This window comes from Miniopterus natalensis, chromosome 13, assembly GCF_054644295.1.
Source record: "Miniopterus natalensis isolate mMinNat1 chromosome 13, mMinNat1.hap1, whole genome shotgun sequence".
Taxonomy (NCBI): domain Eukaryota; kingdom Metazoa; phylum Chordata; class Mammalia; order Chiroptera; family Miniopteridae; genus Miniopterus; species Miniopterus natalensis.
This window is the reverse complement of record NC_142093.1, coordinates 55,423,115-55,444,535: the sequence shown is the minus strand read 5'-3', so window position 1 is coordinate 55,444,535 and position 21,421 is coordinate 55,423,115. Positions and strand designations below refer to the sequence as shown.

At 50.8% G+C, this 21,421-nt stretch overlaps 1 protein-coding gene across 1 annotated transcript; it reads left to right on the top strand.

Moving 5' to 3' along the window:
• The first annotated feature begins 8,369 nt into the window (after positions 1-8,369).
• Positions 8,370-17,822, top strand: ECRG4 (ECRG4 augurin precursor). Its single transcript, XM_087823884.1, has 4 exons — positions 8,370-8,486; positions 12,284-12,331; positions 14,093-14,250; positions 17,451-17,822. The coding sequence occupies exons 1-4, from the start codon at positions 8,408-8,410 to the stop codon at positions 17,604-17,606; spliced, it is 441 nt and encodes a 146-aa protein (XP_087680010.1). The 5' UTR covers positions 8,370-8,407; the 3' UTR covers positions 17,607-17,822.
• The last annotated feature ends 3,599 nt before the right edge of the window (positions 17,823-21,421 follow it).

Here is a 21,421-nt window from a genome sequence, read left to right as displayed (position 1 = left end):
CACTAAAGCAGATTCTTTTTAAACAGCAAATTTTGGCCAATGTATTTTTCTCTAAAATTCCACCGAAGATATTTATTTTAAGTCTTCCTCGAGGCCAAGGTTAGGGGCACCAGTTGAGCTGGTTGGGGTTGTGAGGAAGCATTCATCCTCTGGATTTTTAAAAAAGCTCTTGCAGAGTATCTGAATACCTAAGGTCCTTTTATATGCTGTGCAAAATAAGACTTGATTCATATAAAAAGCAACTAATAAAAGAAACCAGATGCTCGGTATAATCAGCATGAGCTGCTTACATGTGGGACCTCAGAGGAGACAGACCTGCTCATTACATTCATGTCTGACCTTGCGCCTGACAGCCCAGGCCTGGGATGTGTGAGCAGTAGGACAGTTGCTGGAAAAATGTGCCCCTGATGGGTACAAAGCACACTAATGTTAAAATCATATGAAGGCCTCAGCCAGTCAACGAAGAGCCTTGTTGCTTCTTATTCATTGAAATGGATTCCCTTGCTTTTCCCTGTCAGATTCCAGGGTTGCTGGCTGTAGGCTCCACAGAGTATCGGGCCCTCCCAGATGCCAGCTCTGCGGGTGTAAGACAGGAAATGCACAGCGGTTTGGCCTAACTGCAAAAATGTGCACTAACAGAGCGCGCTCTGTGGGATGAGCTTTATTTTTTTATACTGTTTCAGGCTGTGTATTAAATCATGAGTAGTTTGTCTCTGTGGAAATTTTGGCGTATCAGGCCACTTTTGGTCTTAAGTGACAGAGTCCTATTGAGCTTCTTAAAGCGCGTGCATGGATTTATTGGAAATATTGTGGGCACCTCACGGGCTCAGGAGGTCTTGGACTTGGCAGGGTCCACCCGACAGATCTCGCGGGGCCCACCTCTGCTCTTCCTCTACTACCTCCCTCTTCTTTCTGCAGACTGCTTTCTCCACATGACTGCTGACGCAGATAGCAACAGTTCCCTCTGGCCACAGTTAGCAATGCTGTCCCTGTCGCAGGTCCAAGTGTCCCAGAAAAGGAACGTGGATTAGCTGTCCACTTCTGGGTCAACCAAGTGGGGCCTGGAGAGCAGATCACCTGGGAAAGGGAGAAGGGCATTCTTGGTAGAAGCAGATCAGAAGAAAAGTAATGGTGGGTGAGAGCTGGGCTGACAAGGTGACTCATTACACTTGGCAAGATGGGCATTGTCCTAGTCTGGGCTATGAATCCAATTCTGGTTGGTCGCAGATTTTTCTATGGTCCTTTATCCAATATCATTCTGACATGGCCACCTTTTAATGGCTTAAAACAAAAGAGAGCAAACCATGTTCTAACCCATCTACAGCTTCCTCTCATCGTGGAAAGAGAAACAGTATTTTGTGGTCTTGGATATGTGGTTTCCCACCACCCTTCAAGGGAAAGACACAGTAAAAGGTATAGTTAAACTAAACAGTGTGTTAAGGGCAGGGAGTGTGTCCTGCTCTTTTTTTACAGTGTTTCACAGCTTTCACGGCTCTCTGCTTGTGTTAGAGCTGTGCCCAGCACACACAGGCGCCCTGTAAATGCTTACTGACTTAAACTTTGGGGAAAATGTTCTACCATATTGACAGCAGGAAATCATAAACAACTGCGATGGACTGTCTGTGGTAGAATTGTGAACAAGTGGTTAAACGCTGGAATAAAGATGGACTTAAAGTACCACTAGAAAAATGGCAAGGAGTTCACTGTGCGGAGGGACCAGAGCACCTCCAATGGGCAAGGGCTACTAGCACCTCTCGCGGGGGCTGCTCACTGCAAGATTTCCCGTGCGAGCCGGGGCTGCAAGTGTGCCTGGCAGACTGGACGTCAGCAAGAGGCCCGGATGACTTTGTGGGTGACTCTTGGAATTTTATTGAGCTCCTTTGAAGTTCTCACAGCATTACATTAAACTGCACATTATCACAAAAAATAATTTTAAAATATAGCAAGGTTGCTACAAAGGCATGATGTTCCTCTTACTCCAAAGTTTACCACGTGCTGGAAACTCTAAGTACCTGTTCCGTGCATTGCAGAGTTTCACACATTAAAAAAACACCTTCCTCAGTCCTGAAACGTGGCCTCTGCACTTTGCTAAAGTCACCCTGGGACTTTCCCTGCCATGTCCACCCCTTCCCTGCCACGCCCACTCCTTCCTAGCTCGATGGCCCTCCACTTACTCCACGCTGCCCATAGGCCCATGGCCCCTCGCTCATTCCCCTGACAATTCCTCCTCTGCTTTTCTTCCCTCCTGGGTGTGCTACTCCGCCTTTTCTCCATGGCCTTCCAGCTTCTCTCCTGCCTCTCCTCCCTGCCTCCTTCTGTGTGTCTGTTTTCCAGCAGGCGGCCTCAGGGTGTCCCTCGGGGGCCCTGAGCTGAGGCACTGCTGAGCTCTGCGGTGGCACTAAGATTCGGCGAGGGTGCTGTTTGGGTTTCCTTCGACTGCGTAACAAACCACCCAAACTCAGAGGAGTCAGCGATGACAACTCACAATGTTTCACAGTTTTCACGAGCTGGGCTGCTCAGCTGGGCGCTTCTGCTGCTGGCCCCGGTCTCAGTCTCAGGGCTCCATTCATCCAGGCACTTGGCTGGGGCAGAAGCACCCACGAGGCCTCTCTTCATGGGTCTCTCTGGCCAGGCAGCCGGACTTATTCCCCGGCAGCTGACTTCCCGCCGGCTGTCTTTGGCCTGGGCTGGGAGGTCCCCAAATGTGACTTCCACTGTGTTCTATATATTTTTTTAATCTTCATTTGAGGTTTGGCTTCGTAAAGAACAGCGGTTGGTGGTCGATGATGGAACATTCCTGGAGGGTGGGACAGGGCTTGCTTACCAGGAGGTGCAGGGCCTCTGTTAACAGGGCTTTCAACTCTGACAACGGTCCTGGCATGAAGCCAGGGCCCTCTTGGAGGTGACGCCCAGCATCCTCAGGGGAAAGGACCAGGAGGTGAGCTGGGAATGCACAGAGGAAGGGGAAGAAAGGAAGTCGCCCTGAGACGGTAGCATAAATACAGCCCCATGGGTACCTTAGGACTGGAGTGTGGCAAAGGAAGAGGTCAGCTGATACCGATTGCAGAGCTAAGGGGCGTCTGCTGGGCTCACGGATTGGGTGGAGAGGGTTGGGCTCACCCAGAAAGCACTGTGGGAGAAGAGAGAATGGGCCCAGCCGGGGAAGAACTTTCTAACAATTGGAAAGTTTCCAAAGGGGAACAGCTTCTCCTTGGAGTGGTGAGTCCCTCAGATCAGCAGTGCTCACGCCACGCGGAGGTTACTGACATGGCCCGTTAAGCTCATTCACTTTCCTTTCTGGAGCTGGTGCTCTGCTGTGAGATGGCCTCCCCACTAAACTGTAAGCCCCCTGAAAGCAGGGACTTACGGGCTTGTGTCCCCAGAGCCTGCACCCTTTGCTATTCACTGGTCACCTGTGGTGAGTGAACAGGTGGCCTCACACACTCTCATGAGCACTATGAAGGTTAAAACACGTAGCTAAACACACCCAAGGGTACGACCCAGCTATGGCACACCAGGGATTTACAGGGGAGAAATGAAAGCGTGTCCACACAACCACGTGTACGCAAATGTCCATAGTAGCTTTATTTGTAATGGCCAAAAAAATGGAAGCAACACAAAATATACATCAACCGCTAGCTAGCTAGATACATAAATTATGCTACATCCATACAATGGAGTCATCAGTAAAACTCATCCGTAGAAAGGAACGCGACTGATACACACGCCCTGACCACACACGGAGTGCGCACTGTGGGACTGCACTTGCCTGGGGTTCCAGGGAAGGCAAGGCTGCAGTTAGAAAGCAGGTCACGGCTGCCAGGGCCCTGCCTGGGGAGAGGGGCGTGGCTGCCATGGGGCACGAGGGGACATTTTGGGGTGATAGAAATACTCAGCGTCGTGATCATGTGCAGGCGGCAGCTTGGCTTTCCTGGGTCTGAGAGTGGCCTGGGACACTGCAGGCCCCCCTGAGCCGGCCTCTGGCGTCGATCGAGGCGCCCCAAGGCTGCTGCCCACCACTCTGGAGCTACAAACTCCCACCTGCAAACCCATATTTTATGTCCAGGTGGTTGAGCTGATGCTCAGAGTTTTACATTAAGAGCCCACTGTGATCCTCTGCCCACAGGCCAAAGGATTTGGGGAAAGTACAGGGGGGCGCTGACATGGGCAGCCGGGATCCCCAGCACCCGAGGCCATCGGCCTCTCTGATCGCCTCGGCTGTCAGCATCTTTTCAGTGAAGATGCAGCAAATTCAAGGTGTGAAGAGACTGGAAACTGGCCTCATTCCGCATGTTAATCTGTCCCACTAAGATCATCTCTTCCCACCAGAGGTCCTTAGGGGTATGAAGACCATCTACTGGAGACTTCTTGGCCGTCTTCAAGCCACTTGGCCGGGGGTTTACACCCATCTTCAGAAGGGGCCACATCTGCCCGTGGAGTCCTGGACACGTTGCTAAGGGGCCACGTCTGCCTGTGAAGTGCTGGGCACCTCTCCAGGAGCTCTGCTCACAGAGTCTTCAGTGAGCTAGAGCTGTACATAATAAGGACTTTGTGCTCAATATTTTTTTAGACTGAAAGGAAACTTTCCTGCTTTCCCTGCCTTTGGCTTCAGTTAGTTATTTGAAATGGGAAAAGTTATTAAAATTCCAACATGGAAATTTGCTTAATAAACAGGAACAGAATTTTGAGGACCCACCACTGAGCATAAAAATTAACCCTATGGGTGCCAATCCTTAGGAGTAGACCGTTGCTGTGGGTGGCAGCTGTCAGGGTAACTCTATTACTGCTTTATTATTGCTACTGGGCTGCTACTATGAGCCATTGCTATGTGTAACATATACTTTTTTAATGTCAAAGCTAAAATAAAAAGAGACATTCAAAATGGTCTCATTTATACAAGATCTGTGTAGCCACAGATTCACTTTTAGGTGACTCACACTGACACATTCATCAAGTATTTGACTGTTCCCATCCATGGGAAATTTTAAAAAGAAAACAAACTAATTGAGGAGCTCAAAGATTAAAATCTAATGGAGAAAATAGAAATAAGGTACACAGAGAAATCCCACGTAGAATGGGGAAACATAAAAGTTGTGGGAACTCAAAAGGAAGTACACTTCTAGCTCAAGGGGGGAAGCAGGAAAGGCCTCTTGGAAGAGGTGGCACCTGAGTTCGGCCTTGAAAGGTGGGTGGGTGTAGTAAATTAAAGGTAGCCACACATTCTCTGTCATTCTCCATTGAAAAATGGGTTTTTGTACCTCCTTGCGAACGCCACTGGGCTCTGTGACTACTTCGATCAATAAAATACATTGATCTGAGTCCATTTCCAGGCCAAGACCTTAAAATACTGGCAGCTTCCTCTTGTCTTTTGGAGCAGCTGATCTTGGAGTACTCCCTCCAGGAGCCCTGAGCCTCCCTGTAGGAACTACCCTGAGAGCTCACGCTGGAGAGGCCACATGTAAGCACTTCAGGTGACTACCTCAGCTGAGCCCAGATTTTCCAATTCACCCCACTAAGGTGTCAGACACGTGAGCAGAGCTCTCTGGGACTGTCATGAATGGAAATGGCTGGAAGACAAATGACAGGTAGATGAGCGAGCTCTGTGCCATCTTATCAGTGGTGATAAAATGTTACCCACAATGCGTAAGGCAGACAAGAATCCTGGAGCTGGGGACATTTCACTCTGGAATATTGTCCAGGCAAAGATGTCCAGTGAGCATTTTGAGAAATAGACATGGATATGGGATTGAGCGGAACTGAGTTGATAAACTGACAGTCGGTCATACATCTTACACTTTTTAACACTTCTTTTTCGTTAGTCTCTTCCTATTGGTAACCATGATCTTTATTTTATGCGAGTGTTTTTAAGTAAATGAAAATAAAAATACCAATAAAGTGTTTTTAAAAGAGGGTTGTGCCAACTGCACTATTGTGTTACAGCACATACGGGGTGGGGAGGGCCTGGGGGGCAGGGCCTCCGGGAATGGGGATAATGCTCTTTCATGGTCATCATGCCCTGAACTTGATCTCCACATTTCCCTCTATTATATTTCAATAAAAACTACACAAAACGAGGCTGTGTCTCTTGTTGGCAGAAACAGAGACTGGGCTATTCTTTAGGGTGTGTAATGCTCCACTGTTCGAGGAACCGTAGAATAGGCTGGAAACCTCTCTTGTTTTCTCAAGTAAACATCGAAGCTCCACGCGCTTACCAAATTGGCCGGTTACATTACATGGCGATTTTTATTTTTAAAATATGTTTTTATTGATTTGAGAGAGAGGAAGGGAGAGGGAGAGAGAGAGAAACATCAATGATGATAGTCATTGATCGCTGCCTCCTGCAGGACCCTTACTGGGAATCAAGCCCACAACCCGGGTATGTGCCCTGACTGGGAACCGAACCCTGACCTCCTGGTTCCTTGGTTGACGCTCAACCACTGAGCCACGCCTGCCGGGCACACGGTGGTTATTTCTATCCTCTTGGTTAGGAAACGAGGACTTGCCATCAGCGCACAGTCCTGGCCTCGCCCCGTCTCGGCCCTTCCTGTGGAAAATGCTGCTCTCCTGCCCCTGCCCCGGGGGCCGCTGGAGCAGTTTGGAGTTGGCAGGAGGATGGGCTCATCTCCACCCGTCCTTGGGGAGAAGAATCCCAGTTAATCCTCAGGAAATGTTCTTCTCACCTATGGGCAATGATTTTAAAATAATTTTCTGTAGGATCCCTGATTCGTCTTACCAATTCTATAATAAAACAGCCATCGAGGTATTTTGTATATAGTCCCATTAAAAATTAGGATTCGATGCTTACTTTGTCTTCAAATCCTGCAACTGACTGAGCTGATTAAAGAAGACATTTCCCCCCTGGACTCTGAATTAACAGAAAATAAAATTGCCCCTGTACTTTCAAGGGTACCCGGGGGGAGACGGGTGGGGGGGCACCATGTGGGCCCCCTTCCCAAGAGGGAAGGAGGACACTATGCAGGGAGGTGGCTACTGTCCTTCTGGCCCCATGAGCTCAGTTCTGATCAGATTCTAGTTAAGAGACAAGCATTTAAATGTTGTATCAGAAGCAAACTCTGTTGGAGATTTGAAGCAGAGGGAGACGCTCTCCACAGGACAGATCAGAGATTATAACTAATATCCTGATGCGTGTGCTAAACAAGTCCACACAGAACCTCGACTTTCTATTTGCTTTGATTTTCTTCCTAATAATGAATTTCTTGTCTTGGGCAAAAGTACACATATCGCCATTCTTAGGTTTCTCTTTACTCGGACCCCACTCCAGAGTTTCTCTGCGTCTGTAAGCTTTTCCCTACAGTCCTCTGATGCAGAACCTTGTCTTCCTGCTTCTCTCTGGACACCTGTGCAGCCCAGTCCTGGGGTCTGTCAGACCCACGTCACCCGCCACCATGTGTCCTTTTTTGCTTGACATGAGCACACTCCCTTCCCCCTGCCTGCTGGAGGGCTCTGCGGGCCTTGCACCGAGAGCTAGTTATCTGGGGAGACAGTCAGCAGGTACCCCTGGAAGGTATGAGAAGCAGAAAGGAGGTAAAGGAAGGAGACGCTCAGCTGAGCTCAGAGCGGGTCTCAGATGGACCGGCCCTGAGGGTAATTTCAGCATTGCGGCCATTGTGCAGACAAGGCCTCCAGACACTGATTAGGCGAGGCCCACCGCCCGCTGGGACAAGTGTGTCTGTTTTCCTTCCCCACCCTGCGAGTCCTCCACCTGCGCAGGCCTGGCGCTGGGCCTCACCTCAGTGTCACAGAGCCCACAGCGGGACACTTAGTCTGCCAACACCTGGGGGAAAGAGCCCTCCCAGTCCCCGGCTTGGGAAAGGCCTTCTGTTCCAGGAGCCTGGGGGCGATGCTGTCCTGGGTGGCAGCTCTGAGCCCAGACGGGGCCCCTCAGTATCTCCCCCATCGCAGCGCAGCCAGAGCGGCTGTGCCCGCAGCGTGGGGATTCAGGAGGCCCCGAGGCCTCTCCATGAGCCAACTGTGCCAGTGAGGGCGCCCCAGGGGCAGCAGCTAGACCGGCTGGGGGGAGGGTGACCTGGGCTGCGGTCGGCCGTCTGCCTCCCACCTTTCGGGGCCCTGAGCCCCTCCCTCCTGATGGCATCAGCCCCCCCCCCCCCCCCCCCCCCCCGCCCGGCAGCCGGAGCCCCGCTGTCCTCGCCAGCCTGCTGCTCCCGCCCCGTGGTCCTCGGTGGCTCCAGAAGCGAGAGCTTCTGCGGCCTCGGAGCCGATGCGCCCCGGGGGCCGCTGGCACCGCCCCTCCTGGCGGCCCCGCCCCGGCAGGAACGCCCGCCCCCGGCGCCCCTCTCTCCCGCCCCCTGCGCCCCTCTCTCCCGAGCCAGTCCTCCCGCAGCCGCTACTGGTGCTCGCGTTTCCCGCCCGCCTTCTGGGTGCAGCCATGGCCTCCTCCTCCGCGCGGCCCGCCGTCCTGGCCTCCACCGCGCTGGTGCTGTTCCTGCTGCTGTGCCTGGGCCCAAGTAAGTGGGGGCGACGCCAGGGCGCAGGGGAGGGAGCTCGGCGCCGGCGGGGTTATAGGGACCCATCCTGAGTCCCTGAGAGGGCCAAAGGGTGATATGGGTGTTGAGTTTTCACTGGCACAAGTAGCAAGCGGTGCGCTTGGGCAGACAGAGTGCCAGGGTCAAGGGCAGAGCCTCAGATGTGTGTGATGACCCGGGGAAAAATGAGGGCCAGAGGGTCCCAAAGAGGGACAAGAAGTGTTTTAGGACTAAGGTAATGGGGAGGGAGTAATGGGAGCTTGACTCAATCGGGTGGTGCGCTCCCCCCCCCCCCCCACATACTCCCTGATGGTGGACAGGCTTTGCATCCCGTAGGAGGAACCGCTCTTAGAAGAGAAATGCAGCCCTCAGCAAATGGGTTGAAAATTCCCAATGAATCGCTCTATAAAATGTGCACTTTCACACATACCCCCAGAATGAAGCAGTGTGCAGCCATCTGGACCCTGGGAGTGGACAGACCCCGCCTTGAGAAAGGCAGTCAGAAATAGTATGTTCTGTCTGGATACCACCGCCTTCCCGTGTGGGGTCCTCTGTGGTTCACTAGTGGCCCCACCTGCCCGAGGGCCTCTGAGGCTCACAACTGAGAGAGGCAGGCACTGTGGCCCCAGATCTCCTGCTAAGGGAACAAGGGCTGGAGTGAAGGACTTGCCCAGACCTGAGACCCCAGGCTGGTGCTTTCCCCACTGCGGAGTAGCTGGGCACTGGATGGAAATGGGAGTTTGCTGGCTACAGTATTTTACTTACTCAAAGCAGGTACAGAAAACCAAGTTCCTGGTGGAGGGGAGGGAGGAGGCATGCAGCAGGAGCCCCGAGGCTGGAGCTGGGGTCCTTCGGACAGCAGGGGACCTGTTCAAGTGTGTGTGTGTGTGGGGGGGGGTACTGCATTTCTAAATTACAGCCACAGGGGAGGCTAATCAGTAATTTCCCATTACAGGATTTATCTACCTCACACCCTCTGTTCTGCCCATTTTAAGAAGCACATTCCAGGAAAGAGTGAGCCCTGGCTATAAGCTTCCCTCTTCAGGGCTTGTATTTTGTTTCCTTCATACCAAGAACGTAGTGAAAGCAGTCAGTTAAAATATTACAGTATCAACACTGAGCTGGAATGGAAACGTTCTTATGACATAAAATGAAAACCTTTATATCTATGTAGAGTCCCAAAGGTGGCCCTTTGTGACACCCAAAAACATTTAATGGAGAAAATGATCATCTCCCTTCTTCACCAAGTAGTAAATTGATCAAAGGGCATCTTGCAATTCTGAACCTGCTGGGAGATCTCTGCCAGGTAACTAGATTTGATAAACTCAGAAGTGCCAATTACCACAGCCTAGAAATAGTAATGATGGTGTTGGGGTAAAAAAAAATCCCATACTACAGAAAAAACATCACACGTGTTCACTTGTTCTTTGCTTTTTTCTTCAAGCAGATTTAGTGTGCTGTTGAATCATACATATTAATGTTTATAGTTCGGTGTATACTGATTGGCACAGCGGCAACACTGACAATTCATAATTCAGGGATTACCCATGCTTTTCCGTTGCATTGCTGAGAATTGGTGAGGCTGCAAGTCTGGAGCAGTGGTGACACATTTGCTGCTAGAAATTGCAGCCTCATTGCAAATGCTTAAGCCCGTGTCTGTTTCAACATCAGACCACATTTCATTCATTAATTGTTCAGAAGGCCAGCATAGGAGGGACTTAATTCCGCAAGAGTTGTTGGAGATGGAGGAATGTTAAGATCGTATTGAATGCTACCACTAGTGCCAGGGAACACAGCTGTCTGCTTTGGGAAGCGTTTTCTTTGATTCCTTCCTGTAAGAGGCGTGCGGGCCCTCTAAGGAATCCCGCCTGCGGCAGCCTCCTCAAGGGCTCCTCTGCTTATTTATGCTCAGGAGCCTCCAGCGGCTCCTGATGTGAAACCTCCTGGCACGACCTATGCCAGTGCTGCAGGGCTGCCAGGTGTTGGAAACCTTACTTCACGTCCTAATCTGTGACCCTGTGGCCCCTCAGAGCCATCACTTTCCTCCCAGAGCTTTTATTCCTCCGGGTTAGACATCTAAATTCTTTTACTGTGTCTCATATAACACGTTTGGGCCCTTGTCCTCCCTGGACTCTCCCTCTGACCACAACTCCAGTTTTTCTGGGCTCTTCTGAAAGTCATGTTCTGAACTGAACCAGATGACAGAGGGGTGGTCTGATCAGAGCAGTGAGAAAACAGAGACAGGACAAGTGCTTCCTTTCTGCAGGATGCCACCGTGTCATTAATGAGTCTAAAATGGCAATTGCTTTTTAAACCATCACATCACCATAGACTGGCGCGTGCACAGACAATGGAAACCCCTGGGTTCTTCCAGAGGCCACCGCACATTGTGCTACTACCTGGGCGCACTGTGCAGCAGACACCAGCCCTCCTGTGGAGACACCAGGGCAGCCGCTCCCCACCCCGCACCCCCAGTGCTTCAATGTGGTCTCTAGAGTCTTCCCGAGCCGGCTCCCTGCCTGGCACACCTACTCTAAAGGAAGCTGGGTATCACCCAAATTCAGATGCTTACAGGGGCTAATAGAGTGGCTGTTTGGAGACCAGGGGGTGTGCTGAGTGATGTAGACCCAGAGGTGTTCAATTCAAATTCTGTGAACACTGGACATCCCAGTAAAACACACCTGCAGGAAAAGTTCAGCTGTGGGCAGCCAATCTGTGACCTTTCCCTCCAAATGTGTTCTTTTCCCCTAGTAAACTACCTAGCAAATTCTTTCAGCAGGGTCCTTAATCTCATGTGGGTGCCAGACACTTCGGAGAGCTTAGGCTTCTTTCCTCAGAAAACTGTACCCTTGCAGGTAGAAATCCAGGCCTTGGGCCTGACCATGGAGAGAGAGGGAGGCTGAGTACCTGCCCAAGAAAGTGCGCACCTCCCCTCAGTGCCTGTCTCCTTCCTGGGGCCAGACTAGCTCCTGACACCTGGAGCTACCTTGCTCCCTACCTGAGAGGCTGGGCTGTCCCGGGGCTTTGTTCCCCTCAGAGGACAGGCCTTGTGCTGACAGGTGCACCTAAGGACCAGAGGCGTGGACGGGTCCTCACACCCGGAGGGGTCCTATCAGGCCAGACGCGTTGTTTTCCATTGAAAGGACTGGGCTGCTGAGAAACATTTTTAGAAGTGAATAAAAATAAGAGCAAATGGTGCAATTACGTCTGCTTATAAGGAGATCGGGATAAGCTACAAACCGGGCTGAGTTCTAGAGCTAAGGCGTCGGCTTGTGGCAGCACAGCTCCCAACGTCTGCCGCCCCTGCCTTCTGCCGGCACCTCTTCGGCATCCTCTCGGCTTCGGGCGAGGACACCAGTCCTGGGGTGTAGAGCCCGCCCTGGATTCAGTGTGATAGCACCTCGAGGGCTTTGATTCAAATGTCTGCAAAGACCCTATTTCCAGGAAACTTCAATTCAGAGGTTTCAGGTGGACATGAATTGGGGGGCACTTCCACCCACTCTACCACGAAGAGAGAAAGCCTGCAGGAGGGCACCTGTGACAGATGACTGGCCCTCATAACACGACGTAAGGGCTGAAAGAACAATGTCACCTTTCCCAGGGACCAGCTCATCCCATCAAGGCCTTGGTCAGCCACGGTCACTGTCTCCAGGCTGAGCCATGGGCAGCCTGAGCTGCTTTTGCTGCACAACAGGGAAGCCACAGCCCTAAACAGTGTGATACTATCAAGCTGCCAGATCAAGGTGGGCGCAACCTGACTTCTGTCTTCATTCCTTTAGGTGCCATAAGTGGAAATAAACTCAAGCTGATGCTTCAAAAACGGGAAGGTAAATACCCCCCGTGGGTCAGGGTTGCGGTCTCCCCGGGATTACATGAAATGGCCACGCCGAGCGTGCTCACCGGAGCCTCGTGTTCGGGCATCAGGCGTGTTTAGTCCTTACCAGGTAGCAGGTCTAAAGAGCGTATTCTGTGGGTGTGGGGTGCGATGTTTCATTAGATGAGTATTATTGCCAGGAGATGGCTGAAGGTTGTTCCCCGAAAGCTGTCAGTGTGGACTCGGAAATGAGAGCGGCAGCTGCAGTGTGACCCGGGTGCTGTTTGTGCGGGAGCGTGGGCCGGTCAGAGCACATTCATCCAGAGCACACTCTGGAGCCGGCAGAGCTCGGGGGCAGCAGGCACTGCCCCGTCCCGATGGCCCACATGCAGTTAGCTCCTGGGGGGCTCAGCTGGAAAGACGTCTTCTCACTGACACCTGGTGGGACGCTCCTCGGTAACGTGGTGGACAGCCGCGCAGGGTCTAGGGAGAGCGCAGTCTGGGCCCGCTGTCATCAGCTCCGTCCATGGGACCAACGCTGTGGTCTGTGAAGGCCATTTCCCTCCTGGAACTTCATCTCACCTGTAATATTAACTGGACTTAGAAATTAGGTTCAAGTGGGCTCCCAAAGGGGCCTCCAGCTTCCCCTCAAGGGTCCCGCAGGTGCTGGGCACGGGCGCCCCTCTCAGGGTCGGGGGCTCCTTTCCCAGCACTTCCAGCCGCTCCCTCGGCCCCGGGCCCCTCCGCAGTCTCTGGGGCATCTCGGAGGGCTTCCTCCCCATGCTGGGCAGCCAACGTCTCCCCAAGCACAGCTGGGTGACAGAAAGTCTCGCAGGGCCGGCCTGACAAAGGGGGGCTGGAGAGGAAAACGCTAGATAACCGCATGTCCTGGGTGTACATCCTCAACTTTGATTCACTTCAAGCCAAGAAATACAGATGGAGCACCTACTGTGTACCAAACGCTGTAACAGGCCCGGAGGGAAATAGACACGAACAAGAGTGAAAACAACCCCCCGGTATTTATCCACCTGACCACGAACACACAGGCACTTCACTCCCATCACCCCCGCTGCCTCCGTAGCAGCACAGAGGCAGGGACGGCAGCCCAGCTTCATAGGAGGGACCCGCTCAACCAGGCAGCGGGCAGACCCAGTGGCTCGGCGGCTCCCTGCCGAGGGGGTGCTGTTTAAGCAGCTGAGACCACGCAGACAGACGGGAGGCAGCCTGGGACAGCAGCACCGGGACCCTCCCAGACTCAGTGGCTGCCAGTGATCCGAGGCAGAGATGGTGCCCACGGTGGCACTGTGTGTCCCAGCAATCTGGGTGAGCACTGGCCACATCATGGGGCTGGGCCTGGTCCGGCCCCCAGGGCTCATCATTCCCGGCCTTTCCACTCTCTGGTTTCCTGAGCAAGCCCGGTGCTCTCTTGGTTGCGTGTACAGTGCATGTGCACCAGGGCGGGACTAGACACCCGTCTCCTGAATGCAGAGCCCGGGGGGAGCCATCAGCCCTGCGTGAGGCCTGGCTCTGGGCACGGGAGAGCTGCAGGGAATGAGCTGAATTTCATTTCCACCCTGGGCCTGAGAAGCTGAGGGTCAGCCACCCCTTTTACATGGCTGGTCCCAGACAGACGAGCTTATTAACAGGACTCTGTACGAGTGACGCTGAGTCAGACCACCCTCCCCCTGGGCACCTGGTGGGATGTATGACAGTGATCACCCAGCAGGAGAGCAAACCACGCTCTTTCCTTTCTGGGTGGGAATTGCTCTTTCAGCACCTGCTCCAAAGAAAACGGACCTGGCTGTTGAGGAGAACAAAGCCAAAAACTTCCTGGGCAGCCTGAAGCGACAGAGACGGCAGCTGTGGGACCGAACCCGGCCAGAAGTCCAGCAGTGGTACCAGCAGTTTCTCTATATGGGCTTCGACGAGGCGGTAGGTACCTGCTCCCACTGTGTGTGTCAGGGGGGATAGCTTGGGGAAACAGGGCACAGAAAATTAGGCTTCATTATTGGCTCCTGAAGGACAGTCCCCTCCCTCCCCCCATGCCAAGGCTACCCAGGCTCTGGGTTATGTGACCATCAGTATGGGGACAGCAGCTGGATTGTCCATCACACTGGGTTCAGATGGGAAGCCCTCCCAACATGTTTGGGAAGCGGAATTCCAGAGAAGTCACTGCCCAAACTGGCTGGAACTGATTCATCGAGTCTGGTTTTCCTAGGAACAGTTCTAACAACTCTACCTGGGTGTCCTTAAAATAACTCACAACCACCCCAAAACATTTTCAGCTTTACCTCAAAAAATGTCAGAAACAACAAGGTCAATGGGAAGACCCAAGGGGACAATGGAAGGAGATGGAAACTGGCTTTTAAAGAGAGATGGGTCTTTGCAAATGCTTTGGAGATGATTTGTTAATGTGTTTGCAGGAAAAGATGGTTCGGTTCACATGTCCAGGTAGTGAGAGTGGACATATTCACCCAATTACAGGAAAAAATGTTTCTAATCACAGACTCCCAGCTGGGGACCAGGGGCAGGTAGGACAGCGCAGGGTGGAGGTGGGGAAGGCGGTGCACAGAATTCTGCAGAGTGACGGCCAGGCTTTCACTCAGGAGCAGTGCAGTGTGTCAGACATCATTTTTTAAATTAAATTTATTGGGAAACAAAACAAAACTAAATGAATGGGACTATATCAAACTAAAACGCTTCTGCACAGTAGAAGAAACCATCAACTTAACAAAAAGGCATCTGATGGAATGGGAGACGATATTTGCAACAGCAATACCTCTGATACGGGGCAAATAGCCAAAATATATAAAGAACTCCAACAACTCAAGAGCAATAAAGCAAACAATCTGATTATAAAGTGCGCTGGGGACCTGAAGAGACCATTTTTAATGGCTGCATCAAATGCATCCAACTGAATTATGCAGCCGTATCGGAATTTCCTTCTGGTTCCCAACCATTGGCCATATCAGTTGTTCCCCAATTATCTTGTTGCTACTCAAATATAATGTTTTGTTGTGCAAATAACTGAACTCTTACAGCAAAACTCTGTGCCAGGAATATTCTAGTTCTTACATGAATTAACTTGCTTAACATTCACAACCACTCCACAGGCTGTAATTGGCACCTCTTTGTGTAGCTAGTTTCTTCCTGAGCATCGCCCGCGCCCAGGGCAGTTACTGGGCGAAGGTGGATACATCTGAGGGTCGCTCCCTAAGCCATGGGTGAGGACCCCCGTTTCCTCACGTCTGCAGCAGCATCTGCTATTCTCACGGGAAGCTTTAAAATTGTACTTGTTTGATAGATGAAAATGCAATTTCACCTTTAAGCACTTTGCATTTCTTTGGTTACCAGTATTTGCAATTCTTGAAAATGGGTACTAAGAGTTCAACATGGGGAAACGGCTACGTAGTGTCTGAGGACAGAACCAGACTAAAGGAGGAACAAATAAGACCTAATAACTAAATATGCGCAGGCGACACTGGAAGGAGCCCCCTCGGCGGCAGCAGTGGCCGCTGGCAGCGGAACTGCGATCTCCCTTTTTCTTTGTCCCCTCCCAAATATGGATTTTAAAATATGAGCCCACATTTTTTCTGTAGTCATAAAACACTTAAAAAATTTAATGAAATATATTTTAAGCCAAGCTTCAAACGAGATTCTAAAACGAGAAAATCAAGGAACAAGATGATTTCGCTCCAGGAGAAACTGCAGCGTTGGGGACAAGCCAGCGCCCTCCTCTTCCAGGCACAGGCCCCAGGCCCCAGGCCCCGGAACCGCCCCCCTCCCCCCCCCCGGCTGGGGAAAGGAGCCAGACGTTGCATCTGGGACTGCCCGAGCCCTGCTCTCACCCCGCACAGTTGGCAACTGCTCGCCCAGAGAGGACGGCCACTGAGAGCACGGCCACTGCTCCCCCAAAGAGGACGGCCACTGAGAGCACGGCCACTGCTCCCCCAAAGAGGACGGCCACTGAGAGCACGGCCACTGCTCCCCCAAAGAGGACGGCCACTGAGAGCACGGCCACTGCTCGCCCAGAGGGGACGGCCACTGAGAGCACGGCCACTGCTCGCCCAGAGGGGACGGCCACTGAGAGCACATGGGCGAGGCCGGCTGCCAGCCTCAAGGAGTCCTGGGATGTCATGTTCACTGGAGTCTAACTGAAATGAAAGCAGGCTCCTGAGACCCAACCACCAGAAGATTCGATCAGGAGGCGGGCGGGGGTGCCTGAGGCTCTGCGTTTTATAGCATCCCGAGATTCGGAGGTGGTGGCGCACTGGCCACACTAAGAAAAACCGGCCCGAAGCCCAGACTTTCACACACACTCCACCCCCAGGCCGTGTCCGTCTGCTTTGCCTCTTTGCCCTTCCACCAAATCGCTCACCACATCCTGAGGCCCACAGGTGTGAGTAACCCCAATTCATCATGCACCCCCCCCCCCCAGCAAACAACTAGCCTGTCCTTTAGGAATGGACTAATAGCAAAGAGCAGGTGCCCAAACTGTGAACCTGAAGGTCACTCCCCACTTCTCACCCACCCTCAGGCAGTCCCTCTCCATCCCCTTTCTTTTTATTAGTGGCAGATGTCTGTCCTCATGTCTCTCAGGAATTGTAGGCTTCCTGAAGGCAGGGGATGTCCTACTGGCGTTGGGTGGCCCTCTAGTGCCCAGCTCAGGCCCTGGCACGCTGTGGCCATTGAATCCGTGTCTGTGGGATGAATCAGGCCCCTGTGAGAGCTCTAAGCAGCACCGCAGGTGTGGGGGGGTCACCGTCAGGAGCACCCAAACCCACCTGCCCCGTGCCACGCTGGGCCAGTGCCGTGCGGAGTCACTCAGCCCCCAGTGATGAAGCCCCCGCGACGTGCAGAGTGGGCCTGGCCCAGGAACGCGACAGGAACACAGTGTCTGCCACAGTCAGACGTGCACATGTCAGGCATCGGGCCCAGTTGTTACTGTATCAGGCAGATGCACCTTTTGTCAGCCTCGTTCCGGCTGCGATGACCTCTGGGCGCAGGAGTCCTTTAGCGGGACTCAGCCTGGGTTATTAATCACTGAGGAAAAACCACCCCAGAGAAAGCGGGGTGACATGTGGTCAGGGTGTGACCTAAACCCACTATCTATGGTTTCCTCTCCTCTCCAGAAATTTGAAGATGATGTCACCTACTGGCTAAACAGAGATCGGAACGGACACGACTACTATGATTACCACCGTCACTACGATGAGGATGCTGCCATCGGTCCCCGGAGCCCCGACAGCTTTCGGCATGGAGCCAGTGTCAATTACGATGACTACTAACCAGTGTCCGCCTGTGCAGACCCAGACGGGTCCTCTCTCCTCCTAACCCAACTCAGTGGCTCCTGCTGTGCTTTGCTTCAGCAATTCTGTGTGTCCATTTTCTGTGACCAGAAAGGAAGAGTTAAAACAACGAATATAAACGCTTTTTGATAGGTTATGCAAGCACCTAACAGTATATTTCATTAAAAATAGCAATAAAAGCATTTTGTTAAAAAGAAAAGTCTCAGAATGGATTTGGATGAAAATTAAGCAGGTGACAGTTTTCATCACTGGGGTGTTTGTAGAGTTGAGGCGCCACCTGAGAGGCCCCTCTCTGTCATCACCCCAGCGGAACCTTCCAAGAATCTCACCACCCCCAGGCGACCCTGGGACTCAGCAGGGGTCTTCCTTTTGTTAAAATTCAGTCCACATTAAATGCAAGATATAGAACCAGCCAGGAAGCTTAGCTGAACATTCTTTAAGGTCACAGAGCCAGAGCTGGGCCTGTTTAATTTTATCATCAGGACATGAACAGTGGTAGAAACAACCCTGAAGTTGGGTGATTTCAGAGCCCCGCTGATCTTTATAAAATTAACCTTGTCCAATGACTTCACGAAAGATTTAAGAGTATATTTCCCATCATACTTCAATCGCTGAGTAAACAAGAGAAAAGTTGAGTGGGGAGGGGAGGGGGTGAGGAAGATGGGTAGGAGATGGGGGCCCCGAAGGCCCCGGGGCATCACTGGTCAGGGGCCTCTGGTCACAGCCTGCTGGGTGCCTGCAGGGATGCTGGGGGGGGGGGGGTTGGTGAGTGAACAGTTAGGAGGAGCCCCTCAGAATGGCTCTCATACTTCTGAGGCCCACACACCCCTCTGACAGTCTGATGCAGCGATTTCCAGCCTTTTTCATCTCATGGCACAGAAACTAATTACTGAAATTCTGCAGCTCAGCAAAAAATATATGTATTTTTGAACTGACAGAAAAATAGGTCTGATTTTACTCATTCAGACAGAATAGCTATTGTGTTGGCTGTTGGCTGTTGTCACTTTTTTATTTGACAATCCAAGGGAAACGAGGTCAGTGCCCCTGATTAAACAGTCAGGTATTGCATCTTTTAGAAATTCTTGCGGGTGAGAATCACTGTTCTAATGAAGTGTGTTTGTTCTTTCTCAGAAAAATGACGCATAATTTCCCATGTGTCTCTGAAACCAGCCCCACGCAGGAGCCAGGTCACAGAGCCCCCTGGGCCGTAGGAAGCGCTGGCTCGGGAGCCTGTGTGTGGACAATGCTAACACCTCACAGTAGTCACTTTGTTCCTTCCTTTGGAATCCTTACAACTTCTTAGAGACACTAGATTCGCGTTTCGTGCCCCATCACCACCACCCATTTCCAGACGTTTCCACCTCCCCAAAATGGAACTGTCCCGTTAGATACCAACCCCCTTCCCCTCCCAGCCCCGGAACCCTCCGTTCTGCTCGCTGTCTATGAACCGGACTATTCCAGGTGCCTCGCATAAGTGGGGTCCTACAGGATTTGTCCTGTTGGGACTGACTTATTCCACTAGCGTACTGTCCTCCAGGTTCACCCATGTTGTGGCAGGTGGCAGATTTCCTTCCTTTTTAAGGCTGAATAATGCCCCATCGCGTGTATAGGCCACACTTTGTGACCCCCCGTCTGTTGATGGACACCTGGGTTGCTGTCACCTCTCGCGATTGTGAAAGTGGTGCGCAACTCTCTCTTTGGGCCCCTGCTTTCAGTGCTTTTGGGTACATGCCCAGAAGTGGGATTACTGGATCATACGGTAATTGTTTAATTTTTAAGGAGCAGCTACACGTTTTCCACGGCGGCTGCACTATTTCCATTCCCACCCCTAAAACTCCTGTTTCTTCTCGACCACCCCTGGGCTGGCTCAGCCTCCACCAGTGTTTAGGAGGGAGAAGGTGACGAGAGGACGTCTTTGCTTCATTCCCAATCTCAGAGGGGTGCCTCCCATGTCGCCCCATAGACTTCGTTTGCTTTATATTTTTGTAGATGTCTTTCACCAAGTTAAGGATATTTCTATTCTTTTAAAAATATGCTGAGAAATTTTTAATGTCATATGTGGATGTTGAATTTCAGATTCTTTATCTCGAGATAATGTAACTTTTCCTTTTTAATTAATGTAGTAAGTTCTACCAATGAAATTCTAATATTAATCAGCTGAATGCCTGGAATGCACTAACTGGACCATGACTTTTCAGTCGTCGTTGGGTCTGGTTGGGTTGTGTTGGTCCAGGTTCTTTGCATCCATGGTTGTGTTTTCTTTTCCATTCTCCGGGTAAGAATGGAATTGCCTGTTTTCCAGACGTTCAGCACCATTTAGACAGTGCCACCTGAGTGAGGTGCTTTCTTCATGACGAAATGTCTGACTATTGCTCGCATTTCTTTTACAGTTAAAGGATTATTTTAATTTTGTCTTTCTCCTTGATCTGTTTTGCAAAGTTCTGTCTATGTCACCATCCATTATGTCAATGTTTTGAAGTGTGTTGAGAATTGTCCTTAATATCCTCTTATCTGTTTTTCTCGGTAGCATCTGTGGTAATGTTTTTTTTTCACATTCCATTTATTTGTGCCTTTAAAAAAATGAGTCTTATCTTTTCCAATATGCAGTTTCTGCTCTGTTGATCTCTTCTTTATGTGCTCCTCTAGCTCATGAATTTCTGTTCTTTTAATTTCCTTGCCTCTGCATCTATGGGTCTTTAATATTAGATCTCAGTTCCATTTTGAGCCTTATTTTTTAAAGAACCAGCACTTTAAGTTGCCTTCCAAGTATTGTATCCCATAAGTTGGATGTGAAAAGTTGCATGATGAAATATTCTAATTTCAATTCTAATTTCTCCTTTGACCCATGAGCTGATTGTAAGTATTATTAGATTTCCAAGTGAATGTATTTTTAAATTACCTTATTGGCTTTGTTTTCTAGCTTAATTGCATTGTAGTAAAAGACAGTGTGATCGGTTGGACCCCAACCCTTTGAGTATACTGAGGCCAGCCAGCTTTATGTCCAGGTGCGTCAGCCTTGGCCATTGCTCCAGGTGAGCTTGAAAGGAGCATGTCTTTCCCGGACATCAGAGGCAGTCAAGTCCATTAGCCCAAGTTCCAGAGTTACACGGGTCACATTTTCTATTTTCTTCCTTTTCAGGGATCCACTGGTAAGTGTGTAAGAGCTGATGGATTGGACAAGTTTTTCCTTTACTCCTATCAGCCTCACTTTGTAAGAGGCTAGAGGGAAATTCAGGAGGTACACAGAAATTTAGAAATCATACGTCTTCCCAGTGAACGGAATAATTTATCATTATGCAGCAAATTCCCTCATTTCTATAATGCTTTTTGCCTGAAATCTCCTGACACGCCTTCTTTTGGTTACTATTTGCCTGGTCTATCTTTTACATAATTTGGCCTTTATCTTTCTGTGTTGTTTTTTTTTAACTTTCATTTATCAATTATAGCTGACAAACTTTATTATATTAGTTTCAGTTGTACCACCCAGTGATTAGACATTACATAACTTACTAAGTGATCATCCCAACAAATCTTGCACCCATCTGACCTCATCCATCATTATTAAAATATTATTGACTCTATTCCCTATGCTAACTTTACATTCCTGTGACTATTCTTTAACAGCCCATTTGTACTTCTTAATCCGTTCACCGTTTTCACCCATCCCCCCAACCCCCTCCTGTCTGGCAACCGTCAAAATGTTCTCTGTATCTATGAGTCTGTTTCTGTTCTGTTTGTTCATTTTGTTTTTGATTCAATTGTTGATAGATAGGGATTTATTGCCATTTTGTTGT

Bases quoted from the DNA above. Each gene is read 5' to 3' on its own strand.
- ECRG4 (XM_087823884.1), top strand. From the start codon at position 8,408: ATGGCCTCCTCCTCCGCGCGGCCCGCCGTCCTGGCCTCCACCGCGCTG. The intron at 8,487-12,283 runs GTAAGTGGGGGC...TCATTCCTTTAG, and splicing joins GCTGCTGTGCCTGGGCCCAA to GTGCCATAAGTGGAAATAAA. The intron at 12,332-14,092 runs GTAAATACCCCC...TTGCTCTTTCAG, and splicing joins GATGCTTCAAAAACGGGAAG to CACCTGCTCCAAAGAAAACG.